Source organism: Falco cherrug, chromosome Z, assembly GCF_023634085.1.
Source record: "Falco cherrug isolate bFalChe1 chromosome Z, bFalChe1.pri, whole genome shotgun sequence".
NCBI lineage: Eukaryota > Metazoa > Chordata > Aves > Falconiformes > Falconidae > Falco > Falco cherrug.
The window spans coordinates 2,620,194-2,637,863 of NC_073720.1; the positions used below are offsets into that span (position 1 = coordinate 2,620,194).

General features: G+C 42.3%; 1 protein-coding gene across 4 annotated transcripts in view; it reads right to left on the reverse strand.

Moving 5' to 3' along the window:
- Nucleotides 1-13,480, reverse strand: part of SMAD4 (SMAD family member 4) — a 29,153-nt gene extending 15,673 nt beyond the window's left edge. For 2 of the 4 annotated variants that reach the window (XM_055698755.1, XM_055698753.1), the window contains exons 1-4: nt 13,119-13,479; nt 2,953-3,318; nt 1,863-2,037; nt 1,419-1,448 (exon numbers count right to left, since the gene is read on the reverse strand). In XM_055698755.1, coding sequence (XP_055554730.1) covers nt 1,419-1,448; nt 1,863-2,037; nt 2,953-3,201 — 454 coding nt within the window. In that variant the 5' untranslated portion in view covers nt 3,202-3,318; nt 13,119-13,479. Of the gene's footprint in view, nt 1-1,418; nt 1,449-1,862; nt 2,038-2,952; nt 3,319-6,335; nt 6,486-13,118 lie in introns of all 4 variants that reach the window. The other 2 variants (XM_055698754.1, XM_055698756.1) reach the window with 2 other exon arrangements.
- Nucleotides 13,481-17,670: the final 4,190 nt, after the last annotated feature.

The window sequence follows — 17,670 nt, forward strand, 5'->3', positions numbered from 1 at the left end:
GGAGGATTTAACCTATATAAACATTGCTAAAGCACTCCTCTAAATTACAAATAAACACTTCCAAGTCAGCAGCAGGAAATTTTGAAGCGTAACTGGATGGAAAAGCAAACTGTTTATTCTGCTTACTGCTATCAAACAAGCAGTTTAGTCCCACAGTAGCAGACTCCAATAGCATTTTGTTTTCTAGTCCATCACCGTGTGGTTGGACATGGTTAATAAAAGGGAGAAACGTGCTTTTTGTCAAACATCTAAAACTATGTCAATGCTAACAAACCAATTCCTAGTACACATGTTAAGAACACACATAAAGCTCCTATGAACAATATAATTCATTAACACAGCACACCTTCATGCACCCCTGAAGTAATCTGAAGCAACTCCCATCCAAATTGACAAGAAATATCAAACTCACATTCAAAGACAATCCACACAAAGATACCATCGCCACTAGAATAATTTCTTTCTATACATCCTATTGAGCAAATTCAAGTAAAACTCTCACACTACATTAGCTCCCATGCTCATTTTCAAAGTAGCCTTAAAAATATTAAAATCTGGCAGTAATTTTCTGTTTCCTGCTGCAAAAACAGCAGCATGACAAGGAAACACGTATTTAACTGCTGGCTAGTAAGCTTTGATCCTGTACAAAAGGATCATTTTACAAAAGACACAAGTAGCAACACAAATTAGCAGAGATGAGTGCACAAGTTACAACTTGTGAAGTTAACAGTTTGTCAGGTTTAGCGTTTTTTAAGTCATTTTTGCTTCAATACTTCTAATAATGTGCTAAACACTGGATTACCGAAATTTCCTTCTCTACAAATTTCTTCTGGAAGGAAAAAAACGAGTTTTGAAAATAAAGAAGTTACCAACAGCACGATCTCAGATTTCTGAATCATATCCACTGGACATTTAATGTCCAATTTCTCTCAAGTTTCAGAGAAAGCAAGAAAATTAGACTGCTTCATTCAAATGCGTATTAACTACAGAATTTCCATTGTTTTCTTGTTAAACTACTTACTAAGTCACAAGCATCTATTATTCCTAATTCAATGAATTAGTGTATCACACAGGTGCACATGGATTTGGGTGTTTGGTTTGAGTTTGGTTTTTTTAATTAGCAGCATTCAACAGTGAGGTTTTTGGTTTGGGTTGGGTTTTTTTGTTGGGGTTTGTAAGTTGCAGGCAATGAAAACAAAACACACCTACAAGCTGAGATGAAGCCTCAATTTAGAGAATTTATCAATACTTGCCTCTCATATGCTACCCAGCTGGTTTTCCAAAACCAAAGACACAAATGCATTTCCATCTGCTGTCTATACTCCCTCCCAAGCAGATACACAGGAATAAACTGTGTACACACTGAAAAGCTTACAGTTTGTGCCCATAGAAATTTAATAGTAAAAAGAACAACTTACCAGAACTCTGTAGTGTCAGTCCTGAGAGGTCTTTAAAAAGAAGAAAAAGAAAAGAGGGTGTGGAGGGTTATATACACCGAGATCTGCAGTGATTTTTGAGCATTAAGTTTATAAGCCTTTAGAAATCAGTCCTACAGACTACATATTATACCCCCTCCATCACAAGTCTCAATGCTAAGTTATTCCTAGGATACACATTAACTGCAAGAACTGTGTGCAAACCCAACAGAAAGGCTTAAACAAAAGCCACAAACTGTTATATCAAATCTGAAATAAAGGCAAAAGAATAATTCCATTAAGATGGACAAGAGCATATGAGAGTAATTTATAATTAGATCACTGAAAGTTAATGTTTCTAATTTAGGCCTGTATTTCATACACTCAAAAGGAAAACATTGTACATTTCATTCCCACTGTTCCATTTTAAATCAAGAGTCTACTTACCAATGCCAGGTGATACTACACGCTCATAATGGTAAGGATTTACACAGACACTGTCACATTTTAAGTCAAAAGCATACTGACAATATTTAACATGCTTGAGTTCATTTTTATGAAGATCAGGCCACCTCCAAAGACGAGCATAAATCACATGAGGGAATCCTTTGCGACCAGCCACCTAAAAAGTTAGACACAAAAGTTGATTGGGAAAGTAGCAAGACATTTCTCTTTACTTAGTGAGGAGCAAAGCTGGAAGAGGACAAACAACAACATAACTTCTCTCCATCATCAAAATATGAAAAAAAAAAAAAAGTGGTGTACAGTTTACCCACATTCTGTACTCAACAGAACTATTAGGGTTTTGCTACAGTTAAGTCAACACTGTGATTCTTAAGAAAAAATACTGGATACAAAATGGCAGAAGCAGAATTTGTGCTTAATGTAGTATGTATGGTCACCTTCCCCACCATGGATGATGAAGGAGCTTTGCCCCAGAAGAAGAGGAACGAGGCACTAAGCTATACTATAAGGAATTTACAAGTAGAACAATGCCAATCCATTATACTGAAAAAAAAAAAATATATATATATATATATGCTTCTAGGGTATACAGAAAGCTAGCCAGCAAACATGACATCTGTCCTGGAACAAGGAAATCGCAACCCAAGCTATACAGGTACTGAGTACTGACAATATAAGGCTAAGATAAATCCTCAGCACAGACTCCTTGGAGTACCTTAGCAAGGGATCTTAGGTCTTTCTTCACACTGCTGACCAACACAGAGCTAACAGAAGCTTGTAGTGAAAATACCAGGATAAACAGCCGAATTTGTTACGTGACCCTGCTTTTTACTGCCACACACACACTCGTTTAGAACGGCTGATCCAACGCCTTCTGCTCCTTTTGGAAAAAAAAAAAAATAATCAACTACTGCAGCAGTCCAGAGCTCCAGCCACAAAACATACCTACAAATGGGGGCAAGGGGGGCTGCAAGAAAAGAGCTACTCTTCCTGAACACTCTAGGATCCTGTGTCACTCACTTCTGCTCCAGCTTCACTAGGAGGAAAATATCTGATTTTCACTTGTACTAACCTGAAGCCTCCCATCCAGCGTTCTCTGTATTGTAACACACTTGCTAGGATGAGCTCCATTTGTGGTTATAGCTGTAATCAAAGAATCCAATTCATCTTTTTTCTCCTTTAGCTTTTTAACTAAACTTTCAATTGCGCGTTTTGCAAAAGTTTCACTCTCTCCACCTTGTCGATGGCACATCAAGCTGTGAACAATGCTCAGACAAGCATCATTACTTGTTGGTGTGTTAGTAATAGACATATTGTCCATTTGTCACAGCTTTTTCTTTCAGATCAAATGTCAGTTTTGGGGGCTGTTATGATTTTCAAGCTGATGAACAAGAGATGATCCAAGTTAAGTGTTAGATGTACTGTCTCTTGGTAAAACCTAGGAGGAAAAAATATCTACATTAGAATTGTTTTTAACAAATTGCAGATCATGTTTCTAAGGAAGTCTGTGGCTTTTTGCTTCTTTTATTTTCAAGCTAAGTGCAGGATATTAAAAGCACATGAAAAACTGCATTGCTTGTCCCATGATAGCTAAAACATGCTTAAGACACTGCTTGCACAGTTTTAGATATAAGATTATTTTTTTCCCCTAGCAACAATACTTAAAGATTATAGTTTATATACATGTACACATAGTATGTACATATAGAAAGGTAGGGATTATTAGATGAACAGGCTCTGAATCAGGAAAAGGAGAACAGTGACAATGATTTCTTAAGTTTTAATCTGGTAGGATGAAACCAAGTGGAAGTACTGACTGGGAATCAAGGGGATCAATTTAAACAAAATTTGAATAGTGAAGAAGCATGAATGCACACCAGAATCATCTGTCACCTCTAGTTAATAATCCTGTTCAAATAGTTCAGCTATGTTCTGACCTCAGACTAAGTCAGTTTCTCTTCTGTACCTCGCCATTAGCTTAATACACATTTATATAAAGTAGTACTGTGTGTGTCTTTACATATGAAAATCCCAACTGGCAAAGTTGCCTTTATTTGTTCAGATCCAGCTTCTTCTGGATCAAGACAAATCAACTGAAGTCACTAAAAACGCACTTCCAAACTGTCTCAAACAGAACTGCCTTAATTACACTACGTGTGAGATACGGAATAAGACCCTCCTAACACATTTGGCCTTTAAACTCCATTTGCTAAGAACCTGCAGTGGTTTTCTGGCCATGAAGTCATCCCTCCCAAAGCCAAGAGACCTCATCCTTTTGAAGTTTCCTTTAATTCACAAATTAGAAGAGCTGGCCTGATTTTCTCAGTTCTGAATGAGCTAATTACTACACTTTGCTTTGCTTTCTCCAGAAACATAGGACCACAGGTTTCATGCGGTCACAGAAAAGGAGTCTGATGTTGTCAAAAAGCTACTTTAGTTCTTCAAGCAGCTCTGGCTTCAGGTAGTCATCCACTAACACCATTCTACCAACTATGTGCACTGACTTTAAAACAGTGGCAGCAAATACACCTAAGTGATTTTACTGCATTTACATTTTCGGAGTAAGCTTAAAATATAAGCCTTTCTGAAAATAACATGTTTGTCATTCTTGGCAATGTAAATAAAGTATATTTGATTTTAATGGTTAAGGGAAAAAAGTTTCTTCATAGTATCCAAGGAACACATCCAGTCAAAGACCTGTTACTGCACTGGAATTTTCCATGTTATTAGAGGTACAGCAGAGGCAAGTATTTATTGGAAACAAATGTGTTGCACAAAAATGAAGGGGATGTTAATTTAGAAAGTTAGCACATCACACAAATTACAGTGTGAATGTATGGCTTCCCTCCTTGTAAAAGGAATATTGTAACAGAAATCCAGCACAATTATAAAAGGAAACAAAGTCTTCCCTACTTTATATTTTCTCCAATTTCAACCTGAATACAACATCCTTTGGTATACTTGGAAAAAAATCCACATTGCAAATCCCCCCACCTCCATTTTCAACAGTTTTCTTCTTTTGTAAGGATGCTTCTGGACCTAATTTCTCCCGAAAGAGAACAATTACCTAGAAGTTTGAGTAAGATCATTTTACCTAGCTATTAAAAGTTTCTCTCTCAACACTTTTTTTTTTTTTTTGCGCTTCAACTCAATAAGCCTCTTTTAAAAGTCAAGCTTAACCTGCCAGTCATTCTCCATGGCAACCTACACTCGCATAAATCCATAAAAGCGTGCCAGCTAAAACAGAACAGAACATCATTTTCCTTAAATATAAAACAGCATCCCAGATAGATATGCATAAATAATCATAAATAAGTGACTTGAGAAAGCTGTTAGCCAGAAGAGTTTTAAATAAATAGATGCTTAAAATTAGACAGGCAGCTCTATCTTCTACACCCCTAAAACCATGAATGAGAATTTTGCTTGCTGACTTTTGGAAGACTAAGAGCAAGCAAATAAATTCTTATTTAAGCGGAATGATCTTCAGAAATGTTGAGTCACCCCTCAGCTGCCACTGTGCTCAACGGGAGCTTCTGACTGTTCAGCATTTTTGAAAGCCGGGCCACTTGTTTAGGATTTTGAATACTGTTACACACTGTTGATGCGTAACTGCACGCTAATTCAAAACCCTCCCTTTAGAAGCCCCATCTGCAGAAATGCTGTATTTAATCTGGCCATTTTCATCCCCAGAAAGAGGGGGTGAGGTTGGCAGCTATCTGGCACGTATTGACAAATGCTGTGACGTATTTCTTCCAAAGCACCAGAAGCATTACTGTATTTTGCAGACAAGCCAAGTTTTTACGTGCCACCAATTCAGTTTCTCACAAAATAGCTCTACAAGCCTATCTCTGAGTCACACATTCAAGAGGTGCCTTCACACCTTCTTACTATATTACTTTCATGTGTGCAAATAAAAGCAAAATGTAATCTTAATGCGTTGTATTTTTAGAAGATGCCTCTGAAGAGAAGGTCCCAGCATGCCCTCAGACATGGAGTGCTAGATATTCTGCAAAACAGCAGCATGCTTGTGTGATTTGATGTTTCCTTGATGCGAGCACGAAACCTCAAGTTCATTCCTTAGCAGGTCGCCCACCCAAGGAGGTGATCCCACACTACAGCTCAAGCTCAGATTTTTTATTGGAGCAGGTAGGGCCAAATCCACTGAACAAAGATCTACTTCCCTTGTAGCCAGGGATTTCATGGAAACAGAAATGGGGGAGCGCATGCTTTGGAGGAAAAGAGGCAGAGAGAAGAGACGGTGAACATGAGAAAAGCAGCAGCAGGAGACGGCACTTGTAGTAAAGTTCTCAGCTTTACCTACCGAAGAACAAAAAGGTATTTCTCTCTCTCCCTTTTGCTATAGCGTGACGCAAGCAGAACACAGAAGGGGGGGGGGGGGGGATCCAGGCACGCTAAAGTAAAATGCTAACAAGTTACAAAGTTATAAAGAAGTACCTCATTCTGTTCTAGCAAGTCAGGTATTTCAGTAACAAAGTATTAACAGGGAGGTTATGAAACAAGTGAACAGCTAGTGTTCTGCAGTAGCCTGCATTGGAACCATACAGTATGGGAACAAGAGTAAGATCCTCTGAAGACGAGATAAATCTGAAAGACAAAAGAAGTTAAGATTGCCAGGTAATTAGAAACACCTTTGATGATCTGTGGCAAACATGCTGCTATTTCAGAGAAGTGATAAGTAACCATTAACTGAAATCCTTCAAGACTGATGCAGACTTGAACAAATACATCCTAATTCTTCCATACATACTTTCCCACCGACGCCTTGCTCAAGGGTGAAGTATCTTTCTAGCCTGTGCAATGAAATTCAAACCATGAAGCAGCTGTCTAAAATTAAAAATGCAACACTGGTGCCACATGCCTCATTTTCATGTCTGTGGATAATTCTGCCAGAAGTGGTTACCTGCACAATGTAAATAGATTCTAAAAACACAGGCATCCGTAACAGTATGCTACCTCATAGAACTAAAAGCAAATATATTATTGACTTATCTCCGTGGAAGTAACATTAGTGAGCTCTCACACTAGTGCCCTCATTGCACTTACGTTTATCTTATGAGCAGGAACGCAAAATAAACACCAGACTGACTCAAACTGTTCCACTGTTCTCAGATCAACTGCTACTATACTTTCTCCCTCAAAACAGCAATGACTTTACTAGCATGACTACAAAACAGAGATCACGTTTAAATGCTCAGCATCTTCTGCAAAAGCTAGTTCAGAGCTCTAGAAGAGCTTTCCCATTTGTGGAAGCAAGGTGCTCCTGATCAACTAGAAAAAAAACTGAGCAAAGTACAAAAAGCTCATGAGATCTCACCCAAAGGGATAACCAACGTATTTATGGAACAGAAAATTAATATTCCAGATTCTTCGCCAGTATCTCTTCAGCTGCACCAGCAAGATAGTATCATAAGCTAGCACAGCTTAAGAACAAGTGCTTTTACATGCCAAAAACCCAGGGTAACAAAAACAGCACAAGCCATGACTTCCAAATATTTGCAGCAACTCTTCAGGCAGCACACTAGGTATTTAAGAGACAGGATCATTTGGAAGGCCTCACATGACACCCAAGAGTTACCGAGGTATATTCCAGTTTGAAATTCTTCATCAGAAAAGCATCCAGACGCATACAGATGTAGGCAGACATGCACATAGTCTGCAGAAGGTACAAGGGGTTTGGAAAAAGAAAATGAAGTTTTTCTGCTTTTCACAGTTAGAAAAAACACATGGACTTGATTTCCTTGCTTTTACAGAGGTATTACTACAGTCATACAGAAGCTCAACTGAGACACAAGGGCAAAGGCTGCTAAAAAGAATACAAAGACTCCATCTAAAGCCTCATCAGCATGCCCTAGCCATTCAGTCAAGTCAATTTTTAAACTTACCTGAAAAATCCCTTCCTCCAAACAATTCCCATTACCAATACTCTAACATGGTTGAAATTTGCTGAGGATTTACAAATCCAGATTTCTTAAAAAGAACTCGCATTCTTTTCTACATACTAAGAACAACCTTACACTCCAAGTCACTTATCTTCCCCCTCTCTTCCCACAAAAGCCACTTTGCAATTTGGGGAGAACGATCGATCCCAAACAAGAAAAGTGAAACAGAACAAGGTCTTAAAAAAAAAAGATTAGTCTGGATGAGTTTGGTACAATGCTCTGGGTGATGCTCTGTTTGTGCTGAGAAAGGAATATACTCTGAATAATTAGAAAAGATAAGGTGGGCACCTGAAGGAGATAAGGAGACCATCGAGTCAGGAAATCATTGAACAAAGAAAATGGAAAGGTCTACACCACCTAGGTTGCATCTATTGTGAATGGAATGATTAGGTGTCAAAATCAAATGAGTATGTATGTAAAGATGTTGCGTAACCTCTCACGAAAACTGTATAAAATACCTAACTTTTCACTGACAACTCGGGAGCTAGTCTGTCTGGTGCAAACCAGCCAGCTCCCCAACATTGCACGAAATACCTTTGCTGCTTAAAGACAAAATTGGTCTGTGAGCAGTTACTCTGTGCCGTTTACACGCTTACGCGAACAAACCAGGCGGTTATGGATGGAGCTGGAAGTCAGCGATGTAACCCAAAGGAATATGATCCAGGCAATCAGCAATCCAACAGCATGGGCAAGATGGTTAATCCAGGCCCAATGCTGATATGATACACTACCCTATTCATTTACAGTAGGGTTTAAGCCAATCGCAGCTGCAGAGGGATCAAATTCACCAAGAAACTCAGTCTAAAAATGCCACTGGATAATTACTTTAAGACATGGGCAAAAGGCCAAAACCCACTCCATGTCACTTTCTTAGCATATATTAATGAAGTTTCTACAGCAAACTAGGTATTTTTCAAACAAGAGACAATTTGAGACTCTTCGGAGACAGACATCACTGTTTGCAGGACAAATTACATGAGAAGTACCATGACTAGGAGTGATCAAGTAACACTTTGTTTTAAAAATTAAGATGCTAAGAATTGTGAAGTGTTGTATTTAAAGGGAAAAAAAATGTTTAAAAATGTAGTATAGCCTTGGCACAACTAGAACTAGAGTTCCTGGAGGTGTCAGGGCAGCAATGGCCCTTTGAAAAGCGTTTGAGGGAGAAGCAGTCTTTCAGATCAGCTCAGAAAAGCGGTTCCAGACACAGACACGGTACTGAAGGTCTGGAGATGCTGGTGGGGAAGGCAGATAAACATGGCAAATGGGGGAGGCAGGGGAATGCGCAGCATATACCGACACACCAGAAGCAAATGAAGAATGCGAGATGGATTTGCGACTGCATGCACAAGAAGCCTGAAATAAACCCTTGTGATGGGAATCCAACCAGCCTGCAAAGTTAAAATCAAAGAGGAAAATTTACACATGCTAAGTATCAGACGACGTATTTGGGCCTCAGGAAGCCTTTTAAACAGAGCGAGATTTGCCATCTTTTTGTACAAACCAATCAGACAACAGTCCTGTGTCACCTCAGAGCATTTCAAATGACCCTCAACACACGGGCACTCTAAGTCCCTGCTAACTGAACTATTCTGAATAATAGGAACACAGATTTTATGTGTGTTTTATGAGAACTCATAGAGCAACAGTTATGCAAAAATGCTCTGTGATGCACATAAATACATAAGCCTGAGAATTTTTAGTACTGGCATATCCATGTAATGGCTGGTGTTAAAAACATACAGGGATGCTAAAGACAGTAACATAAAGCAAGTAAGCGTGCCTAACAGCCTTCACCAGGTACAATACAGGATTTCTGTCTATGCTATGAATCTTAAGATAACTTGGCCATTATCCATTGTAACACACTGTAGAAGGGTCTAAGCAAGTCAGCAAATTTGCAGACAAAGTATCCTTCATGATGAGCCATGACTTCAGTGAGTATTACCACTATGGTCTTAAAAAAAAAAAAAGCTCCTAACATCTGAGCCAAAAACATATATCCAAGTTGCAAATATGATGGTAATTTCTTGAAAAATGTATCTAAGATAAAATAAGAATAGTTGAGCTATTTGCTTGAAGCTGCCACTGATGCTCTGGGAGCACGATTTACCAGTAACAGCCATGCCAGTCACAGATTTCCAGCATTTTGATAGCAGGCAGTAAATGCAATGCTAACGAACTGACTAATTAGAATAGCATACAAATTGACATCTTGCTAGAACATTTCACATGAATAAAGGACAAGTAAGGCTCTTGCATAAGCTGTTACCTCCAAAATTAGACAAACACAAAGATGTCAGAAAAGCAGCATACACATTTGATAGCTTTTAACCACCAAAACATTACTCCAGAGTTTTGCTGTTTAATAATGCAGTGGTAGAAGTTTTATGATAAACATGATAAAGAAAAATCCATAAACCAATAAAACAAAAGGCAGCTCATGATTTGATGAAGATATGAATAAGTGATTAAACTGCAGATACTTTCCAGCACGTTAGACTATTATCTGCTTGCCCAAAGGGTGAACAGGAACAAAATGTTTGTAGACATAAGAACAACTAGCATTAAAGAACAAGAGTACTAAGAATGTACTACACTCACACTGTTCTGTACAGTAAGAGCTAACATTCCCGAGAATACTATTTTTGTGCGTGTATCTGAATCATCAGTATCAATTCTGCTCATCTCACTGTCAGTAGCTACAAAAAAACTGAAGACATGTGACAGCACAAAAGGAACTGGAGAAGAGTTTTAAGGCAACTCTGAGTGGCAATTCTTTCATCCTACCATAAATCCATGGTTAAAAAGTACAAGCAGCCATTTCTTTGTGAGAGAAACTGATCTGATGTAACTGCCCAATGGCAGCGCTCAGCATCTTTACTCCTCTCAGCTTCCACCTGTGCACTTCAACCGCTTTCAAAAGCACTTTACAAAAGCAACAGACTGATCCTGTAAATGCAGCAAACGTTTCTGCTGCACACAGTTTGAGGGGTTTAAATCTTGTTCAAGGAATGTTTACAACAATAAAAACGACATCGAAATCCTTATCTTGTCTTTGAATGCATGGGGGGCAGGACACAATGAAAAAGGTAGCACTACTATGCTGATGTGACCACATATGCACACATTATAAATCCTAGAAAGCTGCATTTTTCATTTTGGTTCCCCTTCCCTCTCTCTACTTTTTATTTTTGAGAAAGTATGCAGCTGAAAAAAACACTCCTCTTTTCAATACAGGCTTCTGTATGGTCAGAGAAGGAAGACCACTGCACATTATCATGCCATGAGCATGGGAAGGGCAGTAAACTCCTCTGCAACTGGATCTATTTCCACAACGCAGACATACATGCCTTGCACTACCTCATCTCCCAGAGGGCACCCTTGGCGTCCCCCCTGAGCAAGAGGTCATCCTCTCCTCATCCCAGCACCCAGAGGTAAGGACGGGATGAAAACCTGGGAACGGCAGGTTCAGAAAGCAGGTGGTGTAAGTCCCTGCTGTAGAATGACAGAGCAAACCTGACCTGAACGTTTCCTCAGAGGATCCTGCAAGACCCATCTTCTTGCAGAAGGCTTCCTTCAACAAGGACAAATAGTAATTTGTCAAAACCTCACAAACAGAGGAAACAATTGTGGCTATGTGAAGCAATAAAAGGAAGAGTCGAACCTTGCTCAGGCAGAATTGGTGTGATTTTTCACTTGTACATAATGTTTCGATACCCTAGCAATAGGTGTATTAGATTACAATAAAGAACAGATGTTATCTGCACGGGGATAATGTTCCCTGCATTTGTTCAAGCTTAAAAAAAAAAAAAAAAAATCACCTCTGGGCAAAGCAAGCACGGAAAATTTCAGCCCCAACCAAAAGCAGAGTTTTTCACAAGGTTAACAACAAAAGAAAACAGAGTCCTAAAGTTCCAGCAGGACCTTAACAACAGCATGGCGAAGGCTGCCCCTCACCAGGAACAAGCTATCTGCTCTCAGCACCTTTGTTCTCCACTAAATCTGTTGATACCCTCTCAAACCTCATATCCCTATTGCCTTCGCTGCACTTGAATGCATTATGTAAAAGAGCCATCTACTTAAAAAAGGAATTCTAATCAGTTTGAGACACTTACTGCTTCTCTTTAGGCTTCAGCTCTTTGAAATAAAAGTTTCCATATCAATATTAAACACGCATGCTTATGCAACAAGTAAATCAAAAGAGGTTCATGAATGCAAAGGGAGAAGAAGAGAAGAAACCCCTTCCAATAGCAATCCGGCCAAGATAAGAGGAGGGCCAGAAGGACAAGTTGCTTACTTATCATGACACTGGAGTACAAAAACGTGAAGTTTTAGAGGGCAGCAGAGCTAATTCAACAGCCTTGCATGGGATTACCTACGTTACCGAACAAAGTAACAACAGTACAACCGTCTTAAAATTGAAAAGATGACAGCTATCGCACAGAGTCTGAAATCACTCCTGCCTGTTGACAGTGGTACACCATTCTTAACCAAGATAATTTGAGAAGCGGTGGCAAAAGACACCACGATCCTACCCCGACCGTCTGTGTTTTAGAACACTTGGTTTGCAGTAGCACAATTTGGGCTCCGAGTAATAACATACCTAACCCACAAGTACATTACCCCAGAAATTAATCAGCCTTCCGTGGCAAAACCTTTTTTAAGACTCAAGTACCCAGCAAGTCACAAACCTCCCCGAAATCCCACATCCCCAGCACCGGGGATGGGAAGGAAGAGCAGGAAAGAAGGAATAATCTTAAATTCACACCCCTGGCGCCGAGCAGCCCCACGCTGCCCCGGCAATCGGCTAAAAGCACAGCTCTCTGTTACGGCAAAGAAGATGGCAGATTGCAAAGCACTAAAGGCGAAGCGGCTCCCAACAAAACCATCCAGGGCATTTTCCAGCGTGTGGGAGAGAGGAGCAGGGAGAGCGCGTTCCGCACCAGCAGCAGCGGAGGGAAGTTGAACTGGGGACAGGCCGGCTGGCCAGCCTTTACCGGAGGGCACAAGGGTTTGCTTTTTAAAAATACCACTAAAAGTTTAGGGACGGCGGGGGCGGCTGGAATTTTGTTGTTACCGCCGAGGGGAAGCGGGGGAGGGAGGCGAGGGGCACCCAGCGCGGCGGGGTCCAGCAGAAGCCCCCGGGGGTGGAGGGGGGCGCTGCCCCGGCTCCCCGGAGCGGCAGCCGGCCCGTCCCCAGCGCGGCCCCAGGGGAGGGGGGGGGGGCGCTGCGGGCGGCCTCGACGGGCGGGCGGGAGCCGAGAGCGGATGTTACCTGGGCCGCGGGCGGCGGCGGAGCGGCCGCTCTCCGGGCGCGGCCTGTGGCTGTGGTGAGGGGCGGCGGCGAGGAGGAGGAGGAGGAGGACGGAGGGGGGGGCCTTCCCTCGCCTCAGCCGGCCCCGGTGCGGCGGAGCGGGCCAGGCCTCCGCCCCCCCCCGCCCTCCCCTCCCCGGGCCGGGCCGGGCCGGCGCTCACAGGCCCGCGGCACGGGGTGGGGGGCCACGCGGCCGCCCTGTGACGGCCGTCCCTGTCGCCACCCCCGCCGCCTTCCTGGTGGTGGTGGTGGTGGTGCCGCAGCTCCGGCAGCTCGCGCCCCGCGGCCGCCGCCGACACGTCCAGCCGCCACCGCGCATGCGCGACATCCGGGTCCCACACACCCCCCCCCGGCCGCCGCCACAGCGCGCGCCTCCGCGCCGCCACCCGCCGCCACTGCGCCTGCGCGCCCGCCCGCCCACCGCCCCGCGGCTGGCGCGCCGCCGGCGGCCGGAGAGCGGCGCGGGCGGGCGCGTCTGGGGATTATTTTTGTGGTTGGTGGCCGGATAGCCGGGCGGGCGGGCACGTTTGGGGGTTATTTTTGTGGTTGGCGGCGGCCGCGGCGCTGCGCCGGGAGGCGCAGGTAGCGCTCCCGGGACGGAACAGCAAGCACGGCCGTTAAAAAGGCGCAGCTCCAAAAATGCAACGCGAACAAACGCGCAGGTGCGCAAACGCAACACCCGTAAGGGCAAATACCCAACAATGCCATCCCTGTATATGTACGGCTGCACAAATGCAACCCCCAGAAGTGTAAAGCCCTACAAATGCAACCCCCAGAAAGCTGGAAGCCCTACAAATGCAACCCCAACAAATGCACAGGGCCACAAGTGCAAGCCCCATCAATGTAAAACCCCACAAATGCAACCCCCATAAGTGTAAGACTCCACAAATGCAACACCCGGGAGTTTGAAGCCTTGCAAATGCAACCCCAACAAATGCACGGCCTCACAAATGCAACCTCCACAAGTGCAAAATCCCACAAATGCAACCCCCATAAATTGAGCGCCCTGCAAATGCAACCCCAACAAATGCACAGCCCTGCAAATGCAACCTCCAAATTGCAAAACTCCACAAATCCAACCCGCAACAAATGCAACAACTCTTCCATTCCTCATCATCTCATCCAGCAAAAGCAAACTCTCCAAAGGAATCCAGCTGAAAAGGAGAATACTTCTTTTAAATTAGCAAGTTACATCGTTCTACCTTTTTGGTGTTGGACCACCGTTCGAATGCAAGGCAGAAAGGAAAAGGTGCATGAAATACCATATCCACTGCAAAATGCAAGAATTTTTGCTAAATTAAGTGGGGTGTTTCACAAGGTGCTGGGGTGTTATCACAGCTCTTCTGATAAGAATGATGGAAATTTAAAAAAATTGTTATATTGCCATACCAAAATTTCCTGCTCACGCTATTAAATCATTTATAGTCACTTCCACATCCTTAAGATCTTAGTGATGAAAAGCAATGTAAAATGCTGCTATATTTGTCATCTTTTCCTGGGTAGATGTAATTGAAGCCTCTTCACACCAGGATTTGCTGAGTGCATTGCAAATTATCTATTTCTAGAGTTTTTGAAGCATTACGGACGGGAGAAGAGCACTCCAGTTCAACGGGGAGCGTGTGCTGTGCAGGACTTGTGGACTACGGTGCAGCAAATGGATACGGTTCCAGGCTGCCTAGAGCAGCCTCTGTGCCAGCAAGTTACGCAGCAGTGCTTCCCCTCCCTCTCCAAGGTGCATCTTTAAAAAAATAAATAAATCATTTAATAATTTGTAAGCAAGGGTCTCTTCCCCCTTGTGCTTGCAGAACCAGCTGCAGCCCTTCATCCTAGGAGATGATTTGGTCAAATACAGGGATGAAAGCTGCAAAATGGTAATGCTGAGCACCGAGCAGTATAATTTTCAGATTTCCTATTGGTTGTATAATGGCAAATAATAAGTGTAAATACAAGATGTGGCATTTCCATCCATTGGCAATAGCCCTACTTTGCTTTCAAGGCGTACCATGAACCAGAGCTCCACCTAGGCCATGGGGATGCAGCAAAATGCCGTTACTGACTAGGTATTAAAACACCTTTTCAAGAAGCAGCCATCTCTATAGGCAAAAAATTAGTTTTTAAGAGGGGAGAAGAAAGGGTGTTGGGAAATTCAGCGCAATCCTTCACCTTATTTCACAAGCAGGTGTGAACAAGCTGCAAATTCAACAAGGAAATCCCCAACTGCAGCTGGGTTATGGGGTAGTGGGATTAATTCACCTCTATAGCACGAATGTTGTATTAAATCTGAACAAATCTGATTTAGGTAACTTAAAAGTACTGTAAAAGTACAATGCGCCACAGTAACTCTGTGTTTATACCTATCTCTGTTTTGAGGTTTGTAAAGTAATCATTCTGATGTCCTGCTCAACTGGATGGTGAAACAAGGAATTTGGGGGCACACAAGCCGTTGAGCAGGTGCCCCATCAGTCTCTGGTGTCCCAAGCTCAATGCAGTGTCCACAAGCATCCGTGCACGGTGGCTGCTGGGGACACACGGAAAATCCTGCCCCAGCCAGCACCAGCACAGGAGGAAAGGACTAAACGGGAACTGTAAAGAAACTGGGGTGACCACTGGGTAGGTGCTTCACCAGGGAAGATGCTGAGCTGCTGCCTCTGATGCTAAAACGGCACAGAGTAACTGCTCACAGACCAATTTTGTCTTTAAGCAGCAAAGGTATTTATTTTGTGCAATGTTGGGGAGCTGGCTGGTTTGCACCAGACAGACTAGCTCCCGAGTTGTCAGTGAAAAGTTAGGTATTTTATACAGTTTTCGTGAGAGGTTACGCAACATCTTTACATACATACTCATTTGATTTTGACACCTAATCATTCCATTCACAATAGATGCAACCTAGGTGGTGTAGACCTTTCCATTTTCTTTGTTCAATGATTTCCTGACTCGATGGTCTCCTTATCTCCTTCAGGTGCCCACCTTATCTTTTCTAATTATTCAGAGTATATTCCTTTCTCAGCACAAACAGAGCATCACCCAGAGCATTGTACCAAACTCATCCAGACTAATGTTTTTTTTTAAGGCCTTGTTCTGTTTCACCTGGCATTTACCCAAAGCCAAACAGCTCCAGCAACGATTAGACCTGGGAAGGACCTTTGCAACCCATTACAGTGATTTTGAAAGGCTGCAGAGATATCATGTCTGACAAAATGGTACTTTTTCCAACCACCTAAACACCTTTGAACTCAAACTTATTTTTCAAACATCAAATGCAGGGACTAGCAGGATCAATTTAACATGTTGTGGTTTAGCATCCGTCCCCACCCCCCTCCCCAAAATGTTACTTTGATCAAATTTCTGCAACTTGTTTTACCTCAAGATCCCAATCAATATGTTTTTATTATTAATAAAAAATGCATTAAGTTGTTCTAGTGACTATGTGCCAAACCACTGATTTCAGTGAGACCTGGATCAGTCCTAGCACTTCGCCAGAAATTAAGATTTCTAGAATGAAACTATCTGAGGTAAATAATTAATATCCTTTTCCTTATAAATGAGCATAATTCAGTATAAGCAAATTCTTTTAAAAGTCTGTTTAAAAAAAAGAAATGCTCCCAAATGAAGATCGTTGTTTCTTCTGCATTGACAGATGAAGCGTCCTACCGTGGGCCATGGGGAATGGTTGATAGCAAAGGCTGAACCACCTTGAGCATCAAGGATCCCTTTTCTAGCTGTATTTAGAGCTCAGACTTGATCTCAGGCTCTCCATCCTCAGCGCAGACTGCACCACACTCGGAGCAGCAAACCATTTTTCGTGCTGCAGGTAACTTATTTTTCAACCTTCTTTGCAAACTCACATGGACTTCAGCAGAAGGAAGATTTCCCCTCACTCCCTTTGATCAGTGCTCATCCCTTCCGTTAGCAGCTACATGTAAAACGCAGGAACCATCTCCGCTGTTACAAAACTCTTCAAGTCTTATTTCCTCCCTCCTCCTCTTTCCCGTAACATAAAAAGCTTCTTTCGCACTTTATCAAGTCCCTCCGCTGGTACCAGCTAAAAAAGGAACCAAATTTAGAGGAACTCTTCCAGGAAAGCAGAAGAATATTTAAAACAAGTTACGAAGCTTAAAAAGAAATCTATCTTCATTTACATACCCAGAACTTGTTAAAACACCCTCCTGGTCCTTACAGGACCAGGCTAGAGTCCTTTATCTGCTGTCAGATGGAATACTCTCAGGAACATGTATTTGAAGGCAAGGTAATTAACAAATGGTTAATGGAAAGATAAACTCATTGAGAAAGCAGACAATTTATGGTCCAAGTTTTTCAGTCCTTACTGGCACACATGTTCCCATTAATTTTCAATATTCAAGTCTCACTAGCAGTCCGATTTCTGAAGTCATTTAGCATCCAGACTGAGAGAGAAGAGTGGACCACAGCAGGCAAAGACACATGGTTTCTGCTGAGAAAGAGGCAACTGTAACCTGATTACCACTACTACAATAGATTAAATTGAAAATACAGG